Source organism: Hemicordylus capensis, chromosome 1, assembly GCF_027244095.1.
Source record: "Hemicordylus capensis ecotype Gifberg chromosome 1, rHemCap1.1.pri, whole genome shotgun sequence".
Lineage (NCBI taxonomy): Eukaryota > Metazoa > Chordata > Lepidosauria > Squamata > Cordylidae > Hemicordylus > Hemicordylus capensis.
The window spans coordinates 143,617,054-143,638,421 of NC_069657.1; the positions used below are offsets into that span (position 1 = coordinate 143,617,054).

The window sequence follows — 21,368 nt, forward strand, 5'->3', positions numbered from 1 at the left end:
AGTCTCACTCCGTTGAGTGGGACTTAAGGCCCGGTAAGTATACTAGTTGGGGCAGCATCTTTATTCCCCCAAAGGGACAAATTAATGCTACTGATAGCACTTTGCATGCAGTTTGGAAGAGCTGAAAGATCAGATCCCAAATCGTGTTGTACATCCTGACCTGGGCAAGCATGAGGAGTAGCCTCCCACCATTTCTCTGTTAGCTGACTTCTTTGGTATAAAGGTCTTCCTTCAAGCCAAGCTCCAACAATGTTTCATTGGCAGCACAAGTCACACAAATATTGTCAACACCCTTTCCGCATCTTTCACAGCCCAGCAGAGCATGTTTCCTGTAAACATTGCTATGGGAACTAAAAGGAGAGAGTTCTCTGCTGGGAGAAACATGGCTTGGATGAATGGTTTGCCAAGGCCTTTGCCCTTTGTAGGCCTATTTTAAAATGTCTTCCTGGAGTGACAATGAAAACCTGATGAAAACTGCTATGGGATTAACCTCTTCAGCATGACATCCTGCTCAATTTGTCTAAGAGACTCCCCCCTCCCCTTTTCTCTCTCTTTTCATTTCTGACACAGCTCTGACACCTTGTGGCCAAACCAGGAAATTACTTGATCCCTAAATGAGGCCATCGCAAGGGCAGGGCAGGGGAATAGTGAGTAGAAAGAATTGGATTCTGCCCCAAACAGGAGCTTTTTCAGATGGTGACTTTACTTTGGGTGCACATATCAGTCAGATTTACCCTGAAGTCCATGCAATATTTCGGAGAGCGCTCCACATATGATTTGGGGCTTCCCCTGCATATTGAAACCTATCCTGATTTATGTCTGTGGTAAAAAAAAATTCCTCCTTTTGCATCAGAGAATCCGTTATGCCCCAAACTCACAGTAAAGCCTCGTAGTAAAGCCTGATGTCTGATACGCCTCCAGACAGCAGCTTTATCATGGGTTTACTGAGAGGCTTTAATGTGAGTTTGGGGCATATCGGATACTCTGATCAAAAAGCAGATTTTTAAAACCATGGACATAAATTGGGCTAGGTTCCAATATGCAGGGAAAAACCCGAATCGTGTATGGAGTGCCATCTGTTGCATGGACTTAGTGGTAAATCTGGCTGATATGTGAACACCCCACCCCGCCGCGCACACACACACACTCCAGTGGAGATGCGAGCTAAAAGACCCATCAGGGAATGCTCCAGGAGACAGTTGTGCACCTATATCACATGACTCCTCCTCACCTGCAAAAGGGTTGGCAAATTTTCGAACATATTTTGAAGCTTTACACGTCCTCCTGGCTACGCAAACTATCTGGGAGCATTGATACACTCCATCTGGCTAGGAGAGGGCCCAGCTAGCACAAGCATTCAGAATCATACATGACAGATGAGGACATGTATAGTTAGCCTTGAGCAATCCTGACCTTCTTCTCCCCAACCTCTGGATTCTTTACTTCTTCCTTTGTCCTCCTTATCAGCCTTCCTAGTGCTTTGTGGCTGTCTTCACAGCTGATCAGATTTCTTATCCACTTTTCTGATTTCTCTGAGCTCTTATGTGAACATAAAGCAATTCAAGTTGTTTATATCCTCAGCTGCTTGTCTGACTTGTATGATCTAGGGTAGGCTACCTCCCTTCTCCATCATGCCTCAGTTTGCTATCCTAAGGAAACAGAGTAACCAACATGAGCCTCCCACCAAGACTGCAGATATTTGTTAGCTCATGAGAAGCAGACATAAATGGCAGCTGTTGCTCTGTTTCTCCTTATATAATGAGACAGCACAGAGCTAGGTTCAGATTACTTGCCAAGCATAGAAGTGCAGACAATGCTACTTAAAGCTGCTGAATGACAAGAATGAGCCTCTAGATATGAGCATGCAGGAAAGTGTAGGCTCCAACCCAATGGTTGAAAGCCACCTCAATAAATTTCACCCATTCTCTCTCTCCACATTCCCATTTCTCATTAGAACATTCAGCATTAGAATAGACTGGAATCACATGAACATGTAAGGACGTTCTTAATGTTATATAAGAAATTTTCTACACATATTCTTCCAACTACACATATTCTTTCCAACCAGAGGACTGGAAAGTAGCCAATGTAACACCGATTATCAAAAAGGGATCCAGGGGCGATCTGGGAAATTACAGGCCGGTTAGCTTAACGTCTGTTCCAGGCAAAATGATGGACAGCATCCCCAAGGATAAAACTGTAAAGCACATAGAAGAACAGGCCCTGCTGGGAGAGAACCAGCATGGTTTCTGCAAAGGTAAATCTTGCCTCACAAACCTTTTGGAGTTCTTTGAGAGTGTCAACAAGTGAGTGGATCAAGGTGATCCAGTTGACATAGTATACCTGGACTTCCAAAAAGCTTTTGACAAAGTTCCTCATCAAAGACTCCTGAGGAAACTTAGCAGTCATGGGATAAGAGGACAAGTACATGTGTGGATTGCTAACTGGTTGAAGGACAGGAAGTAGAGGGTAGGTATAAATGGAGAGTTTTTACAATGGAGGGAAGTAAGAAGTGGGGTCCCCCAGGGTTCTGTACTGGAACTGGTGCTTTTTAATTTATTCATAAATGATTTAGAAGTAGGGGTAAGCAGCGAGGTGGCCAAATTTGCAGATGATACCAAAGTTTTTCGGGTAGGCAAATCCAAAATGGATTGTGAGGAGCTCCAAAAGGATCTCTCCAAATTGGGTGAGTAGGCAACAAAATGGCAAATGCACTTCAATGTTGGTAAGTGTAAAGAGATGCACACTAGGATGAGAAACTCCAACTTCAAATATATGTTGAGGGGATCTGAGTTGTCGGTGACTGACCAGGAGAGGGATCCTGGGGTCGTGGTGGACTGCTTGTTGAAAGTGTCAACTCAATGTGCAGGAGCTGTGAAAAAGGCCAGTTCCATGCTAGGGATCATTAGGAAGGGGACTGAAAATAAAACTGCTAATATTATAATGCCCTTATACAAAACTATGGTGCCGCCACACCTGGAGTACTGTGAATAATTCTGGTCACCACTTCTAAAAAAGGATACTGTAGAACTGGAAAAGGTGCAGAAGAGGGCAAGCAAGATGTTCAGGGGCCTAGAGCACCTTCCTTATGAGGCAAGGCTACAACACCTGCGGCTTTTTAATTTTGAAAAAAAGATGACTGTGGGGAGACATGATAGAGGTCTATACAATCTTGCATGATGTGGAGAAAGTGGATAGAGAGAAATTCTTCTCCCTCTCACATAACAGTAGGACCAGGGATCATCCCATGAAATTGACTGCCAGGAAATTTAGGATCAGCAAATAGAGTTACTCTTTCATACAACGCATAATCAACTTGTGGAATTCTCTGCCACAAGATGTGGTGACAGCCAACAACCTGGATGGCTTTAAGAAGGGCTTGGATAACTTCATGGAGGAGAGGTCTATCAACGGCTACTAGTCGGAGGGCTATAGGCCACCTCCAGCCTCAAAGGCAGGATGGCTCTGAGTACCAGTTGCAGGAGAGTTACAGCAGCAGAGAGGGCAAGCCCTCAACTCCTGCCTGTAGGCTTCCCTCGGCATCTGGTGGGCCACTGTGTGAAACAGGATGCTGTACTAGGTGGGCCTTGGGCCTGATCCAGCAGGGCTGTTCTTATGTGCTTAAATGCTGGGGATGAAAGCTGGGTAGGCAGCATTGTGCTATTCAGCTTTTTCTCTTACCTCGATTCCACACAGTCACTTCTCCCTCCTCCTACCTAGTTGTTTGCTCCCACACAATCAAAAACTGGGAGCACACACAGTTCCCAAACCTGGGTAGGACACTCGTCCTATCCAGTTTTCAGTTGTGTTAATGACTTCAATGACTGTTAAACCAGTTTAAGTCTGTGATGTAGATGTGCTTTCAGTGGAATAAACAATTACAGGTCTTTCTCTGAATGCTCAGTATATAGGCCTTCGGCAGTGCTACAACTTGCTGTTACAAAGCTGTGAGCCTTCGATTTTATTTGCATGAAATCACACAGTTTTTGCAAGCCATGTGAAAAGCTTGCAGCCTGTCTGGGAGCTGAGAATATAGGATGCAAACCAAAACATACAGAACTGTTTAAAACACAAGAGACTTACAAGGCACTCCTCTAAACATTTACTTTCTGAGAAGACCTACTGTTTAAAAGTGTGTGCAGTTCACAGTTGTGTGTGCGAACTCAGAAATACATCCCACTACGTTTAATGAGACTTACTTCTTAGGAAGTGAGCAGAGGGTTCCAGTCTTACTCTGAAGTAATCATGGTCCATGTTGTCCAACTGATGCCTATTTGAAGATTGTGCTGTCGAATTGGTGTTGACTTCTAGCGACCACAGAGCCATGTGGTTTTCTTGGTGGAATACAAGAATAGTTTACCATTGCCTTTCTCCCACGCAGTATGAGATGATGCCTTTGCCATTGTCACTGAAGTGAGCATTCGCCTCCAGCACCTTCCTATATTGCTGCTGCCCAATATAGTTGACTACATGTATATATTTATTATGCACTGGGAAGCACACTGGCGGGGATTCAAACTAACAGCCTCTTGCTCCTTAGGCAAGCTGCTTCCCCACTGCACCACCGCAGCTATTTACTCAGAAGTAAATCCCACTAAGTTAAAGGGGACTTACTATGAAGTAAGTATTCATATGATTGCAACTTTAAAAAACCATAGGATAGGAAAAGCTTATGACACCCCTGTATTTCAGTTAGAAAGGACCTTTGAGAAACTAACAACTATTTAGAATCCTTTTCCCAGGACACCACTTGCACTACAAAATACAAATAGGAACATAGTGATGTGTTTTAGAAAACCAAAGTAACTCCATTTTACTTAGAATACCTCACTCTAACTTAAAGTAACCCCAGCCCAGCTCAGGCCAGCTCAAGGACACGGCCTCACATGATCAACGTCATTATCTCTCTCCACTAAATTGTATCTAAAGAAACTTGGTTCTCACCAGATGAATTCTCACTGTTCTTTGCTGACAGTTTGGAAAACAGGATGTAACCAAATAAGGGGTGATCACCAGATGAACAATGAATCTTTCGCATGGGTACTAGATACTTAGTCCATCATTTTGTTGCCAAGTATACTATGTCTAGGGTGTCAACATCATTCAAATTGTCTGTATAAATATAAGATGCACCTATAACCAATTTGTATTTCAATGCAGAGCAATAGCCCATTGATTTACCTTGCTGGCTGCAGCAGCAAATAAAATTGCCTCTAATTGATCCCCACTGAGTCTGTTTGATTGGCTAAAAGGCGGACCCAGGGACGAACCAGTATTCACATCAATTTGGTGCCACGACTCGGATGTGACTCTGGGTGGACAGTCTGACCCGTCACGGGACAGTGAGATCCAGCGCGCCCCACAGCGTTTTGTCTGTGGAGGATTCTCATGGGCCCTGAGACACGCCAGTCGTCACAACACGCCACATCTGGGAATCGAGGCAAAAGCCTGAGGGAGAGGCGAGAAATCCAAAGACGTCTTGGTGAGAACCCCAGCCCAAGAAGGGGAAAAAGGGGGGGAAGCCCAGGGAGGGGCAATCTTTCATCCCGAGAAGAGGGGAGAAAGCAAATTACCCAAGAGAGGGGCAATTTAAGCCAAAATCCCGAGGGGGGGCAATTTAAGCCCAAAAGCCCAAGGGAGGGGCGGCTTTGAGTCAAAAATAAACGGCCCAAGCACGAGCACACTGGGGGGGGGCTATGGGGAGTAGAAATAGCAAGTACCTTTAGAATGCGTGCTGAAAAATTGGGTGATTCTCACGAGAGGGGGAGGTGCCCTCAGAATGAAAATTTAAAAACGCCTCTGTGCTCCAAGACAAGGGGTCTGAAGAAAAGAAGAAATAATGATTGTCTTTTGCTAAAATCATGTTGTCTCTATGTTCTGTTTCCAAGTTCAAAACTGCTAACAGTCTAAATTTCTTGATGCCACTGTCCTGTTGTAACCAAGCCAAAAGATAACACTGTTCTAGCTGCAAAAAGTTTCTCTAAACAAAAGGCTGCCTTTGTTCTCTCCCCCCCACTCTCTTCAACTGCTGGCAGTTGGAAAAGAGGAAAGAAAATGGAGTTTTGAAGGAATGCATATGGGAATTGCAGACAAAAGAAAAAAAAAAACTAGAAGGAGACACGTAAAAGGATTTTGGTTGGAGGTTGTTAACAACAACAAAAAGAAAAATGCTTGAAAAGCACCAGTAAGTTATAAGATTGTGATGTGGAAAGGTAATATAGAATTACAGGTTGTTTTTATGGATGGCTGTGATAAGTTTGTTCTATTTAAGCTACTTTCTTAACTGAGTTTATGGCTAACAGATTGAAAATGTTATAAAATTCTTTGTGACTCATATGGAGTTTTCTTTTGTTTAGTCCTTTGTTCTGTGAAATACACAAGACAAGCCTCTGTGTGTGTGTGTGTGTGTGTGTGTGCATGTTTCTGAGAGGGAGCCCAAAGCTCTGGTTCTGTATAGGAATTCAACCCACATCAATCTTATAGCTCATATCTGTGAAGATGAGGTTTCTGTTGTATTTATTCTGTTTATTCTGTTGTATTTGTGAATGTATTTATTCTAGTGACATGTTGTTGTTTTTCTGTAAACTGCTCCAGACCAAACTTACTCTGACACTGCATTCCAAAATTAGCAGTTATACAGCAGGGGGAGCTTTCAGCGGTCAGCTGGCCAACTGAGGGCTGAATCTTCCCACCTCTGCAAAAGTGCTGCTTATGGCTAAATGCATTAGGCATGAGAGCAAGCTCTATTTCATTCATTCTTATATTAAGTTGATTGTGATATTTCTGCCACTACTGAGTGTCATAAGCCTTTATATGTTATGTTTACTGATTTCCTTGGCGTGGTCTATCTTACCTATTTTCTGAAGAAGGGGGGAAAAAACACTTTTCTCTAAACTGGAAGTTTCCCTTCCAAATTCTTCCTCACAAATGAAAGCTGATCCCTGATGAACAATGTCAACTCCGCTCATTTCCGGATGGGAGGGGGAAAGAGGTTCTCTGAACAGCAGTTTGTAATTGTGGGTGAGAAGGAAAAATGGATTTTAAGATAAATTAGTCTAATTGTATTACTGTCATGTTTTTGCAAAATCTATGCAATATTTCTGCTAACTGATTTGATGTAAACTGAAAGCTACTAATCAAATGGTCTAAGGTTCAAAATTTTTTTTAATTTGACTCATCCACCAGCCCCGCTTTGCCTTCACAGCAGCTGAATCTTAAAATCCCAGACATGAGATTTGATGAAAGGAATTTTGTTTTGCCAATCCTGCAAGTGGCAAGGAGTTCCAAAGCACCAGTTTGCAATTCACCTTGGAAATTTCCCAGGTAAAAGGGATTAGTCTGGGGCAATAGATGGCTGACTCGCTCACACATGACCAAATATCATTTCACTTTGGTGGGGATCCTGGGGTTTCCATGGCTACTACTTTGTTCTTAATCCAGCTAACTTACTTCCTTTTGAGCCTACAGAAGACCAAGAACAGGCTTGCTTGCAAGATGTGGACTGCATTTATGCCAAGCCGTCCTGATCTTAAAGATCAACCTCTCCAAAATGCAGACATTGATTTGTACACAGATGGAGGCAGCTTCATGTAAGATGGACAATGTAAGCTGGCTATGGAGTAGTGACTGACCATGAAGTTCTGGTGGTGAAATCTCTTTCTCCAGGTATCTCAGCACAGCTTGCAGAGCTCATCACCTTCAAGGTAATTTTTACACAACTCATGGGGCCACTTGGAAAGAAAGAAGATTTTTAATAGTGGGAAACAAGGAAGTAAAATATGGGACACAGATATCAGAACTCTAGACTGCTGTTACACTACTAGAAGAGGTTGCAGTCATCCATACCAGAGGTCACCAGAGGGAAATGACCCAGTGACAAAGGGTAATTGGATGGCAGATGCTGCAGCTAAAACCGCTGCTCCTTCTATTTCTGTTTCCAAGCATCTTTGATTCCTGTGCTAACTATCTTGGCACAACCCCCCCCCCCACACACACATATTTAGAAAAAGGACATCGACTTTGCACCACAGCAGGGGGGCGCACTTAGAAAAGGATGGCTGGTAAAGAACAGCAGAGGGATGTGGAATTCTTGCAGAACCAATTCTTTGGTTTTTCCTAGTCAATACAAAGACACTTTTGTGCCTCTTGGATGTACCCTTTTGCAGAACATGTGGCAACAGCCTGTGTAATTTGTGTAGTAAACAATCCTACTTTACCAAGGTATAGTATCTCACTGGACATGCCAAGTCAGGTAATGCCCAAGCTGTGGGTAGACAGAGGGCAGGGATTGACTTTACCTGTGTGGGCTATCTTTTTCCTTGTCTCGAGAGGTTGTTTTCACTTTACAGAAATGTCAAACCCAAACTTGAATCCATCAGTGACTGGTTAATTATGAGGCTAAAGATGGAGAACTGGGACACCACAACTATCTACACGTGACCTAGATGAAGATCCCAAAGCCAGATGTTACTGACGGTGGAGAATGAAGTCAGTTATACTGGATGGAGATTGATTGCCCTGACAAAGGACTGATTGCTGTTTTGTTCTCGTGATCAGACACCAGCCTACCACACAAGCCATCAAGCCTTAAATGAAGACATCATCCCCTGTTCTGGTCTTTGAAGAAGTGGGGGCCCAGGGAAACAAAAATATAAATTGGAGAAAGAAAGAAAAAAATGCCAAAAGACCAAATTGAAAATAGCCTCAGGTTTTATCCATCCTTTGTATTATTTGCCTTGAAAACTTGATTTTCCTTTTGTGCTGATGGTTGGCACCCAGAGACTTAGTCTCAGGATGCTGTCCCTACATGGGGGGGGGGGGAATTGGCAACTCACTTGCCTGTCTTTCTCTCAAGTAAACAGGTTTGCAACCAACAGTGCCTTGAATTGTCTTTCCAAGAAGGATTGGTCCTTCCCAGATCGAAGGAATACCTGGATCCATCGCCAGAATGTGATCCCAAGGGAGTCTCCATCAACAGTGACCCAGGGAAACTAACCATCAGCAGCAGCAGCTACCAGAGGGCAGTCCCTATCTGCATCTCCAATCCAACCCATTGGTGACAGAACATCCATCTGCTACCCTGTCCTGTGTTCGAGGAAGAGGGCCCAATGCAAAATTCATCTTCCTGAAGACTGCCACTTTTCTCTGGAGTCATACATGCAACAGCATTTTCCCAAGCTGTAAAGCCCTGGAACCATCTTACCTGGGTAAGATACCTTGCCAAGGACACTATTTCAAATTCTGCCAAGGACACTATTTCAAATTCTGCCAAGGACACTATTTCAAGGCTCCCAAACACATGAACATTCGAGCTTGTCTATGGACACTAGCCAAACAAGCCAAAACAACACAGATCAGAGAACATCCAGGATAGCCAAAATCCTGCAACGTTGTACAAGAGCATTTGGTTCTCAACTGAAGGACTAAAATATTTTTTCTTACCAAGGACTTTTAGATTTTGAATTCTAAAGCTCTCCATGGCCTCCTTTTTGGCCATGACAGACTTTAGAGGACACTAAGGGGGGTGGGAGTTGATGATTTACACCACTTTCTTATATTACTTTCTTGTAATGACTATGTGCTATCATTATGTTGAAAACCCTGCTATCTTTGTGCTGTAATGACATGGACCTCACTTGTTTCACTTACATATTGTGCTAATCATCTCATTGTTTTTAACCAAAGCATTTACCTGAAAGTCTGCACCTATCCCCAAGTTACTGGTTCCTTTTGTGCTCTAAGACATTAAGCTAGCCCAAGCTTTACTTGCTAATTTTATAAGACACTTGTATTTGACTTGTATGATCTTTATGACTTGTCATTACTATCGCTTTCCACAAGCTGATAATCCATTAATCACTAGAAGCACCTGGTTCCACAATGCTAGACTGTTATTGATACTTTATTTGGGATAAAGATGGGTTAAAACAATGTTGCTTGCTATAAGTTATATGACTTTATATGTACACCTTGCTGCTATGTGTAAAACTTTTTATCTATATCAAATCATGCCAGATATGGGTCATTAAGGATATGTGTGTGATTTATAGAATTATACTAATTATGTTTGTAGCTCTAGGATGTTGTATGCAATGTATCTAGTTTCACTGCCATATGTACAGCCCATTTAGCACATACCATTTCTGTAAAAACTATGCTTAATGCATCACAAATGTTTAAGGCATCCCAAAACCACATATGTTCCAAACCCTTTAGCCACACGAAACACAGAGTTCCATCAATGGGCAAGAACTATATTTCCAAGATTAAGAGTTTATGTGTTAGAAGAGCTATTATTAATATTTCCAAACGGTTAGAACTTTCATTTAACTAATATGGAGAGCCTATTGATTTATAGGCACAGAAGATAATTCTAGTTATAGCATGTATTCTCTTTGTATTGATAATCACATGTTGCTGCTTACAATGCATTCCAGCTTTAATCCAAATGTTTATGAGAACCTTTAAACCTTGCCATAATGTAAGACCCATACATATAGCTGTACCTTTACAAACCTTAATTAAGGCATCCTGAAGATTCAGGATGATGCAGTGTTTAAGGGGGGGATTGATGTGTTTTAGAAAACCAAAGTAACTCCATTTTACTTAGAATACCTCACTCTAACTTAAAGTAACCCCAGCCCAGCTCAGGCCAGCTCAAGGACACGGCCTCACATGATCAACGTCATTATCTCTCTCCACTAAATTGTATCTAAAGAAACTTGGTTCTCACCAGATGAATTCTCACTGTTCTTTGCTGACAGTTTGGAAAACAGGATGTAACCAAATAAGGAGTGATCACCAGATGAACAATGAATCTTTCGCATGCGTACTAGATACTTAGTCCACCATTTTGTTGCCAAGTATACTATGTCTAGGGTGTCAACATCATTCAGATTGTCTGTATAAATGTAAGATGTACCTATAACCAATTTGTATTTCAATGCAGAGCAATAGCCCATTGATTTACCTTGCTGGCTGCAGTAGCAAATAAAATTGCCTCTAATTGATCCCCACTGAGTCTGTTTGATTGGCTAAAAGGCGGACCCAGGGACAAACCGGTATTCACATCAATAAGAAGCTGCCATATACATTGGTCTATTTAGCTTAGTACTGTCTTCACAGACTGGCAGAGGCTTCTCTAGGGTTGCAGACAGGAATCTCTCTCAGCCCTATCTTGGAGATGCCAAGACTATGTGGTGTCCCTTTTCCAGGATACCACATACAAAAATACTATTATTATTCTACATGCAGGCAGTCAACATGGCTAGGATAGAACATGGATCTTATGGGGGCAGTCATTTGTTGCTTTAGGACTTGAACAATCCTGAAATAGGATTTACCCTCAACTGCAAGCAGCACCCAGTAGAAGTCAGCTCTGTGGAGGGCTGCAATTTAGTAGACACTTACTTGGAAGTCCCACTGAACACAGCAAGGAAACTTTATTCCGAGTAGACCATGTAGTAGAACAAAGTAAACTTTTAATAGCAGTAGTACAGTACTACTACTACTAGAATATAGACAGGCATAGGCTCAAGGGCTGCACCTTGCTCAGAACAACAGGAGACTTACTCCCTCAGGAGTAGGTGGTGGAGAACCTTCTGTTGTGAGCTTTCCTGTTGTAGATTGCCTGTGGTTTATAGTTTTGGAGAAACTCGAGTAAATATAAAGTAAATCATACACGCATGCAGTCTCTATGAATAGGGCAATAGTCAGGATATACAATAAATTGTGCGGCAGGCAAACTGTCCGCATCTTGCTTTCCTCTTTCCTACACCCCCACAGTGCTATTCAGGGCGAAATCCCTGCCGCCGCTGATAAAATCGCAGCAAACAGCCCAGCTGCCGCGCAGCCGCACAAACCAAGCGCCCGCTCTACTCCACCCGCTTCCTGAGTCTCTATGATCACAAGCTAACTTCTTCCCAAACTCTATGGCAATTCACTGTCGCGCTCAGGCTTCCACTCGCGCCTCTCTATGGTTTGAGTCCTTCAAAGAGAGAGGACTGTCCAGCCCTCCCGCGTTACATGGCGTGTAACCGAATCTCCCTTTCCGCTCCAGCTGCACCGAAGACTCTGGCATTTGGAGGTGGCGGCAGCGGTGGCTGAGTCACTCAGGCCGAGCGGGGCTTCCCACTCCCCCGGGAGGACCGAAGCTTGCTAGAAGGCATTATTCTTCCCAGGAAGTCTCGATGGTATCCGAGAAGAGAATGAAATGAAAGGCGCGCCAGTGGAAGTGCCTGCTCCACGTGCTTCCGGCGGATGCCTGAGACTAGTGAAGGTGAGTGTTGATACTCCTGAGAAAGAACTGTAGCCCGGGTGGCGGGAGTCCAGGGGCAGAATAACCCATGGAGGAGAAATCTGCTTCCTCTGCCTCCTTTTCCTGTGTGGCTCAGACAATGAAGCTGGAGGCTTCATAGAGCTGGTGGGGAAAGCTGGGAGGCACCGGTTTGGAGTCATCGATGGGGCTGCCACTCTAGGTTTTGGAGGGGATAACCAAGTCCCACTCCATCTTTTCGTCCATGCTTCCTCCATTCTTAGGAGCAGAGCTCTGATAATGTTGGGGGGAGTCTTCTGGAAACAGATTAGGCATCCCCTTCTGCTCTGATAGCAGATGACAATGCTCTCTGCTGTCGTAGCACTGATCCAGTAGATAGGATCAGTGCTATGACAACAAGATATCTACTGGATCAGTGCTATGACAGCAGGGAGAGCTGTCATCTGCTAACAGGGCAGAAGGGGACTCTTAATCTGTTTCCGAAAGACTTCCTCCAACATTATCCGCGCTCTTGAGAGTGGAGGCAGCATGGACAAAAAAGATGGAGTGGGAGCTGGTTGCTCCCTCCAAAAAGTAGTGGGAGATGGAACATACTCAACTTTACTCACTTTCTACCAGCAGGGCCAGGCATTGAATAACTATGCAAGAAAAACTGAGTAGGTGGTGACTCTTGGTGTGTATCCACCAGGCTTCCCCGCCCCCACCATTTAGGTGGGAACAAGAACCATCTGTTTCATTAGGCTGTTAATTAAGCGATTCCAGATGGTGTCGCTTGGAGATTGTTGCTCTGCAAAGTGGGAGTTAATGTGTGGAGTTCCACAAGGTTCCATACTATCTGCAGTGCTTTTTAACATCTACATGAAACCACTGGAAGAGATCATCAGGAGATTTGGTGCAGGATGTTATCAATATGCTGATGACACCCAAATCTATTTCTCCATATCATCTTCATCAGTTAATGGCATAACTTCCCTATATGCAGGCCTGGAGGCGGTAATGGGCTGTATGAGGGATAACAAACTGAATCCAAATAAATGGAAGTACAGAGTGGAGGTGCTCAGAACTCAAGAGATGGTTTATGCCTGTTACAGATGGGGTTACACTCCCCCAGAAAGAACAAGTACATAGCTAGGGAGTGCTCCTGGATCCCAAATGCTCTCTGGTTTCTCAGGTTGAGACAGTGGCCAAGAGTTTTTTTTAATCAGCTTTGGCTGATATGTTAGCTATGTCCATTTCTGGAGGAAAATGACATTAAAACAGTGGTACATATTCTGGTATCCTCCAGGCTTGACTACTGTAATGCACTCTATGTGGGGCTACCATTGTATCTAGTCTGGAATCTAGATTTGGTGTAGAATGAGGCAGCCAAATTGGTCTCTGGGATAACCTGAAGAGACCATATAACAGCAGAACTGCACTGGCTGCCGATATGTTTCAAAGTGCTAGTTATTATCTATAAAGCCCTTAACGGCTTGGGTTAGGGTATTTAAGAGAGCACTTCCTTTATCATGAACCCTCCTGCCTATTAAGATCAAATGGGGAGGTCTGGTTACAGCTACCACTGGCTCGATTGGTGGCTACTCAGGACTGGGCCTTCACTGTGGCTGCCCCAGGGCTCTGGAAGGCACTCTCTGTTAAAATCAGAGTTTCTCCATCTCTGGTTGTTTTTTAAAAGACTCTTAATACACATCTGTTTTATCAGGCTTTTAATTAATTTTAATTGATGTAATATAACCCCAGCTAACTTGGCAAAGAGGCACTTTTTAGCATGGTGATTCTCTTTTATTTAGCAGGGGGAGAGTAATTGGCCCTATCCACCCCCAGCACAGTACCTCCAGTGACTGTTGCTGGTGTCTATCTTATGTTTCTTTTTATATTGTGAGCCCTTCGGGGACAGGGATCCATTTTATTTATTTGTTATTTCTCTGTGTAAACTGCCCTGAGCCATTTTTGGAAGGGCATTATAGAAATCGAATGAATGAATGAATAAATAATTATGCTAATCATTTAATCCTGTTTTTAGATTGTTTTTTAATTTGTGTACACCACCTAGGGATGCATGTGAGGCTTTAATTTGATACAGTGGGTATTGAAAAGAATCACCCCCTTTGATAGACCTTAAATTCTGGTTCCCTTACATCCTGAAATGAAAACACAAAGAGAATTCCCTTCACCAGCTGTACTTATCCAATGCAACCTATAACATCCAACTGAAAAACATCACAATTACAGTCCAGAAAAAGTGTCAGAAATAAAAAACAAGAATTACTGAGATTGAAAAAGGATCACCCCCCCAATGTCAATATTTTGTTGAACCACCTTTTGCTTTAATAACAGCCTTGAGTCTGTTGGAATACTTCTCTATCAACCTTGCACATCTAGACGGAGCAATTTTTGCCCACTCCTCCATACAGAACTGTTCAAGTTCGGTCACATTGGATGGTAGGTGTTGGTGGACTGCTATCTTCAAATCTCCCCACAGATTTTCTATGGGATTTAGGTCTGGGCTCTGACTGGGCCACATGAGGACGTTCACTTTTTTCTCCTTCAGCCACTGTGTGGTCAATTTTGCTGTGTGCTTTGGATCGTTGTCATGTTGAAAGGTGAATCTTCTGCCCATCCTCAACTGTCTGGCAGAGGGTAGCAGGTTTTCTTCCAGAATCTGATGGTATTTTGGCCCATCCATTTTTCCTTCTAGCCTAACGAGAGCCCCAGTCCCTGAGGCAGAGAAACACCCCCACAACAGGATGCTGCCACCTCCATGCTTCACTGTAGGTATGGTGTGTTGTGGAAAAAATGTGGCTTGTTCGGGAGGGTCGCAAGGAGAAAGCCACTTCTCAAGAAAGGCCACATTAAAGCTCGTTTGAGCTTTGCCAGAAGGCACCTTGAATATTCTGATGCCAAATGGAAAAAGGTCTTATGGTCAGATGAGACCAAGATTGAACTATTTGGCCTCAACACCAAACAGTACACCTGGCATAAATCCAACACAGCTCACCATCCACAACACACCATACCTACAGTGAAGCATGGAGATGGCAGCATCCTGTTGTGGGGGTGTTTCTCTGCCTCAGGGACTGGGGCTCTCGTTAGGCTAGAAGGAAAAATGGATGGGCCAAAATACCATCAGATTCTGGAAGAAAACCTGCTACCCTCTGCCAGACAGTTGAGGATGGGCAGAAGATTCACCTTTCAACATGACAACGATCCAAAGCACACAGCAAAATTGACCACACAGTGGCTGAAGGAGAAAAAAGTGAACGTCCTCATGTGGCCCAGTCAGAGCCCAGACCTAAATCCCATAGAAAATCTGTGGGGAGATTTGAAGATAGCAGTCCACCAACACCTACCATCCAATGTGACCGAACTTGAACAGTTCTGTATGGAGGAGTGGGCAAAAATTGCTCCGTCTAGATGTGCAAGGTTGATAGAGAAGTATCCCAACAGACTCAAGGCTGTTATTAAAGCAAAAGGTGGTTCAACAAAATATTGACATTGGGGGGGTGATCCTTCTTCAATCTCAGTAATTCTTGTTTTTTATTTCTGATACTTTTTCTGGACTGTAATTGTGATGTTTTTCAGTTGGATGTTATAGGTTGCATTGGATAAGTACAGCTGGTGAAGGGAATTCTCTTTGTGTTTTCATTTCAGGATGTAAGGGAACCAGAATTTAAGGTCTATCAAAGGGGGTGATTCTTTTCAATACCCACTGTAGATCCAGTTGACATAGTATACCTGGACTTCCAAAAAGCTTTCAACAAAGTTTCTTATCAAAGACTCTTGAGGAAATTTAGCAGTCATGGGATAAGGGGACAGGTAACTGGCCCTATTGGTAACTGGTTGGTTGGACTGGTAACTGGTTGAAGGACAAGAAACAGAGGGTAGGTATAAATGGAGAATTGTCACAATGGAGGGAAGTAAGAAGTGGGGTCCCCCAGGGATCTGTACTGGAACCAGTGCTTTTTAATATATTCATAAATGATCTAGAAGTAGGGGTAAGCAGCGAGGTGGCTAAATTTGCATAGGACATCAAACTGTTTCGGGTAGTGAAATATAAAACAGATTGTGAGGCGCTCCAAAAGGATCTCTCAAAACCGGGTGAGTGGGCAACAAAATGACAAATGCAGTTCAATGTTGGCAAGTGTAAAGTGATGCACATTGGGACGAGAAACCCCAGCTTCACATTTACCATGATGGGATCTGAGCTGTCGGTGACAGACCAGGAGGGAGATCTTAGGGTCATGGTGGACAGCTCATTGAAAGTGTTGACCCAATGTACGGCAGCTGTGAAAAAGGCCAATTCCATGCTCGGGATCGTTAGGAAGGGGATTGAAAATAAAACTTCTAATATTATAATGCCCTTATACAAAACTATGGTGCCGCCACACCTGGAGTACTGTGAATAATTCTGGTCACCACATCTAAAGAAGAACATTGTAGAACTTCAAAAGGTGCAGAAGAGGGCAACCAAGATTATCAAGGGCCTTGAGCACCTTCCTTATGAGGCAAGGCTACAACACCTGGGGCTATTTAGTTTAGAAAAAAGACAACTGCAGGGAGACATAATAGAGGTCTATAAAATCATGCATGGTGTGGAGAAAGTGGACAGAGAGAAATTCTTCTCCCTGTCACATAACACTAGAACCAGGGGTCATCCCATGAATTTGATTGCCCGGAAATTTAGGACCAACAAAGAGAAGTACTTTTTCACACAACGCATAATCAACTTGTGGAATTCTCTGCCACAAGATGTGGTGACAGCCAACAACCTGGATGGCTTTAAGAGGGGTTTGGATAACATCATGGAGGAGAGGTCCATCAATGGCTACTCGTCGGAGGGCTATAGGCCACCTCCAGCCTTAAAAACAAGATGCCTTTGAGTAACAGTTGCAGGGGAGTAACAGCAGGAGGGAGGGCATGACCTCAACTCCTGCCTGTAGGCGTCCAGCAGGGCCGCTGTGTGAAACAGGATGCTGGACTAGATGGGCTTTGGGTCTGATCCAGCAGGGCTGTTCTTATGTTCTCATGTTTAATTCATAATGTTTTGTGATAGATTTTTAATTGGGTTGTTATCTGCTTTGACTACATTGATATAGGAAAAGTGGGATACAAATAAATACGCATATGTGAATATAGAGGCATGGGATTCTGATGCTTTGTGTTTCTCCAACAGCATCAAAGGCAAAGTGTGATGGATCCTCTACGGGCTCAACAGCTGGCAGCTGAACTGGAAGTGGAGATGATGGCTGATATGTACAACAGGTATGAGCTTGCCACAAACATGAAGTTACAGTGGTCCTAATATTTCAAACTTCCTGTATGAAACTTCTGTGCTGTGATGCACTGTTGTGGATGCTATTCTAAGGCATTGTATGCCATGATCAGTGTTTTATAGTCTCCAGCTAACACAGATTCTTCCCCTCTGCCTCCCAGATTATCCTTCTGTCCCCTGAAACAAACACTGGCATCTTATCAGGCATTGTACCAGCAAAAGAACACAAGTATTGTCTTGTGTGATCTGTTCAAGGCTACATCTAGCCCATCATCCTGTTTCCAACAGTGGCCAGGCAGAGATGTCTTTGGCAATGGGGGCATGAAGGCAGAGGCCCTCCCCTGCTGTCCGCTCTTGGCATCTGTTACTCAGATATGTGCTGTTCCTGGCCAGGGAGGATCCATTTAAATATGATGGCTAAGCCAAAGACCTGTCTGCTGTGGACCTGTGCAATGCTTTTAAAATGTTGGTGGCCCTCACCACTTCTTGGTCAAGAGAATTCCATAAGCACAACAATGCTGTTGTGTGGAATATTTACTTTTGTCTATCCTAAATTTACTGCCAGTCAGTTTCATTGGGTGACTAATATTGAGGGGGATTTGTTTTCCCTATCCATTCTCTGCACATCATTCATAATTCCATAAGCCTCTCATCATGTCATCCTTGAACTGTTTCTGTGTTATACTAAAAAGCCCCAGATGCTTTCATCGTTCTTATCCAGGTGTTCCAAGTAACAAGAGTTCTGCCTTGTAAGTTTCATTCTGTTCAATGGATAGGATGGAACATTAAGATGGGATGATGAGTGGGAGTGGTGCATCTAAAGGGACCGGTCTTGGGGGGGTTATCCAGGGGGATGTCTTGCTGCTGTTACAAGGTCATAGGCTCCCTCGTCAGGAATTAGTGCCGTGGACAAAGCTCCTTAAGGTAACTGTGTCTTAGGGTGTGGGTGAGAACTTAAAAATGAGAAGTAGTTAACTACCAGGACCATTTAAACATGTTGTCGTAGGGGAAGGAACCTTGGTGTTTAGATTATAAATAGTACTTGGTATTTTGTTTTCTATGCAACCCATCTGCATTGCTCTTAACTCACCCCAAACTGGGCTTGCTCCATGTTGCAATATTCTTCAAGGCTGAGTTCAGTAAATCCTCCCTTGCTGGGAGGCAGCTGTTGGGAGCGCCTGCTCTTCCTATTGCATGGGAGGTACCAGGTAGGTAATGGTGCAGCGGGGAAGTAACTTGCCTAGGGAGCAAGAGGTTGCTGGTTCGAATCCCCGCTGGTATGTTTCCCAGACTATGGGAAACACCTATATCGGGCAGCAGCGATATAGGAAGATGCTGAAAGGCATCATCTCATACTGCACGGGAGATGGCAATGGTAAACCCCTCCTGTATTGTGCCAAAGGAAACCACAGGGCTCTGTGGGCGCCAGGAGTCAACACCGACTCGAAGGCACAACTTTACTCTAGGTAGCAGTCAGGCAGGCTTTGTGCCTACTGCAGTCTTCAACAGAAGGAAAATATTTATGCGGCTCCTTCTAGCCTTGGAAGACATGCAACCTGATCCTATGTACATTTATTCAGAAGTCCCACTGATTTCAGTGGAACGTACACCCAAGTGAGCATGCATAGGATTGCAGCTGTGCATCATCATCTAGGCATGTCTACTTGGAAGGGGTTGGGAAGTTGGAAACGCTATTTGAAAGTACTCCTTAGGCTGGTTCTCACGATTGTAAATGGGGTAGGATAGGCATTTCTACCAAGCCTTGGGAGGTGGAGCTCTGTGCACTCCTGATTTTTGGCCCTCTATCAGCAAAAACCTAGGTAGGAAGAGGGGGAAATGATTGTGTGGGAGATGGGCACAGACTTGGGCATTTCCTCTACCCTTGATCATATGCACTCGTCCTACCCAGGTTACCAGGGTAAGAGCAGCTCTCTTGTCGCTATAAACATCTTGATCATTTCACTGAACTCTGTCCACCCCCAGCACAGTACCCCTCCAGTGACTGTTGCTGGTGTCTATCTTGTGTTTCTTTTGTGAGCCCTTTGGTGACAGGGAGCCATCTTATTTATTTTTCTGTGTAAACCACTTTGGAAACATTTGTTGAAAAGCGGTATATAAATATTTGTTGTTGGTGGTGGTGGTTGTTGTTGTTGAGCATTGGAATTGGTGTCATGTGGATTAGGAAGTGTTTAGTATAACATCATTCAGGGAGTCCTCCTTGCATGTGCCACCTCCATAGGAGGCTTAGTTGGCCATGCAAGAAAGGTCCTTTCCAGTGGAGGCACTTTCTCTCTGGAACTCCCCATGCTTGGATGTTTGATTGGTGCCCTCTCTACCAGCTTTTCATTGGAGAGCAGAGACTGTTTTGTTCTGTCAAGCTTTCTTTCAGTGAATTTGATTGCACTTTTTTTTTTTTAAAAAAAAAGAAGAGTTCTGTTCCCCATTCTGGTACTTTTAATATAATGTTCTAATTATTGTGTGTGTTTATTGTTTAATAATCATAAGCTGCCTTGAATTGTTCCCTGAGAAAGGCAGGATATACAGTTTCAGAATAAACCATTAAATAATTGTAGCCAAGAAGTGACAGCTTGCCTGCCAGAATAAGCAAGGTGGGGCTGGTTTTGGGACAATGATGGTGGAGATGCTCAGAATCTTGGTGGGAACATCAGGCAGTTTCCAGCATCAGCAGAGCTGCAAGGCTGAGACGTGATGGTTTAAAACAGAACTGGACATAAAACAGAACTGGAGTAGCTGGAAAGTGCCTGTCTTCTCATGCCCTTCTCTTCTCTCGCCCTGCCCCAGAATGACCAACGCTTGTCATCGCAAATGTGTCCCTCCACATTACAAGGAGGCAGAGCTGTCCAAGGGAGAGTCTGTGTGCCTGGACCGATGTGTCTCCAAGTACTTGGACATCCATGAGCGTATGGGCAAGAAGCTGACTGAGCTCTCCATGCAGGATGAGGAGCTGATGAAGAGGATGCAGCAAGGGGCTGGGCCAGCATAATACACGCCCTCACCCCACCCCACCCCGATAATGGACAACATGCCCACCTCCCTCTCCCCCTCCACACCTGGACTCAATGTTGACTCTCCCTCTGTCAATAAAACATTAAGGCTACATTACCTTTGCTGACTGCTAAGTGTGCTTGAGCTTTGCCTTCCCTTGTTGAGCCTACCGAAGGGCAGGCTATAATTGCCTTGTGCGGGGAGACAGTCTTGGTGGTGAGATTCGTTTGTCGGATGAGAGCTGTAGCTCTGTCTAGCAGGAAGTAGAAGGGTGAGAAGTGAAATGTCTTTGAGCATGCTCAGTCCTCAAATGTGGACTTGCCTGAGCAAAATCCAGTTCTGCAGGAGGTTCTGGTGACTTATAGAGACCCCCCTGCTTCATTCCTCTAGTACACTAGAAGGGCATACCTTATTTGGAATTAGATATAGAAATAGTTGGAAGTGGTGGCATGGCCTGTGTTACACAGGAATGCTATTATAGCAATAACAGTGAAGCTGTTGAAGACTGGCCAGAAAACAACTGGAGTATTCCACAAGGAGGAAAGATTCAGCATGCCAGAGCGGATTCCCAGCAGAGCTTTCAGTGTGTCACCACATTACCGTGCATAAGATACACAAGGTAAAATCACTGTGTTTCAAGACTCTTTTTTTTTTTAAGAAAGCTGAATTTCATCACAGCTGGATTCTAGACTGGAAGTCTGTTGGAGGAGGTGGATAGCATTACAGTCTGACTTTAGTCAGATTTGAAGGTGGATGTTAATACAGATGATATTCTATATGAATTTTACTGGGATTTATTATTGTCATTTTGTATGA

The 21,368-nt window shown here is 43.8% G+C and overlaps 1 protein-coding gene and 1 long non-coding RNA gene across 3 annotated transcripts; both read left to right on the top strand.

Moving 5' to 3' along the window:
* The first annotated feature begins 5,800 nt into the window (after positions 1-5,800).
* On the top strand, positions 5,801-7,990 carry LOC128342097 (uncharacterized). The gene is made up of 3 exons (XR_008314772.1): positions 5,801-6,184; positions 7,205-7,323; positions 7,468-7,990. It is a non-coding gene; the product is annotated as an uncharacterized LOC128342097 (long non-coding RNA).
* Positions 7,991-11,909: 3,919 nt separating this feature from the next.
* Positions 11,910-20,669, top strand: TIMM10 (translocase of inner mitochondrial membrane 10). 2 transcript variants are annotated; one of them, XM_053288962.1, is made up of 3 exons: positions 11,910-12,277; positions 17,456-17,536; positions 20,349-20,669. In XM_053288962.1, exons 2-3 carry the CDS (start codon positions 17,466-17,468, stop codon positions 20,548-20,550), a joined length of 273 nt encoding a protein of 90 aa, XP_053144937.1. In that variant the 5' UTR covers positions 11,910-12,277; positions 17,456-17,465; the 3' UTR covers positions 20,551-20,669. The 2 variants fall into 2 exon arrangements, with proteins under 2 accessions (XP_053144937.1, XP_053144933.1); XM_053288958.1 differs by having other exon boundaries at positions 11,914-12,277; positions 17,448-17,536.
* The last annotated feature ends 699 nt before the right edge of the window (positions 20,670-21,368 follow it).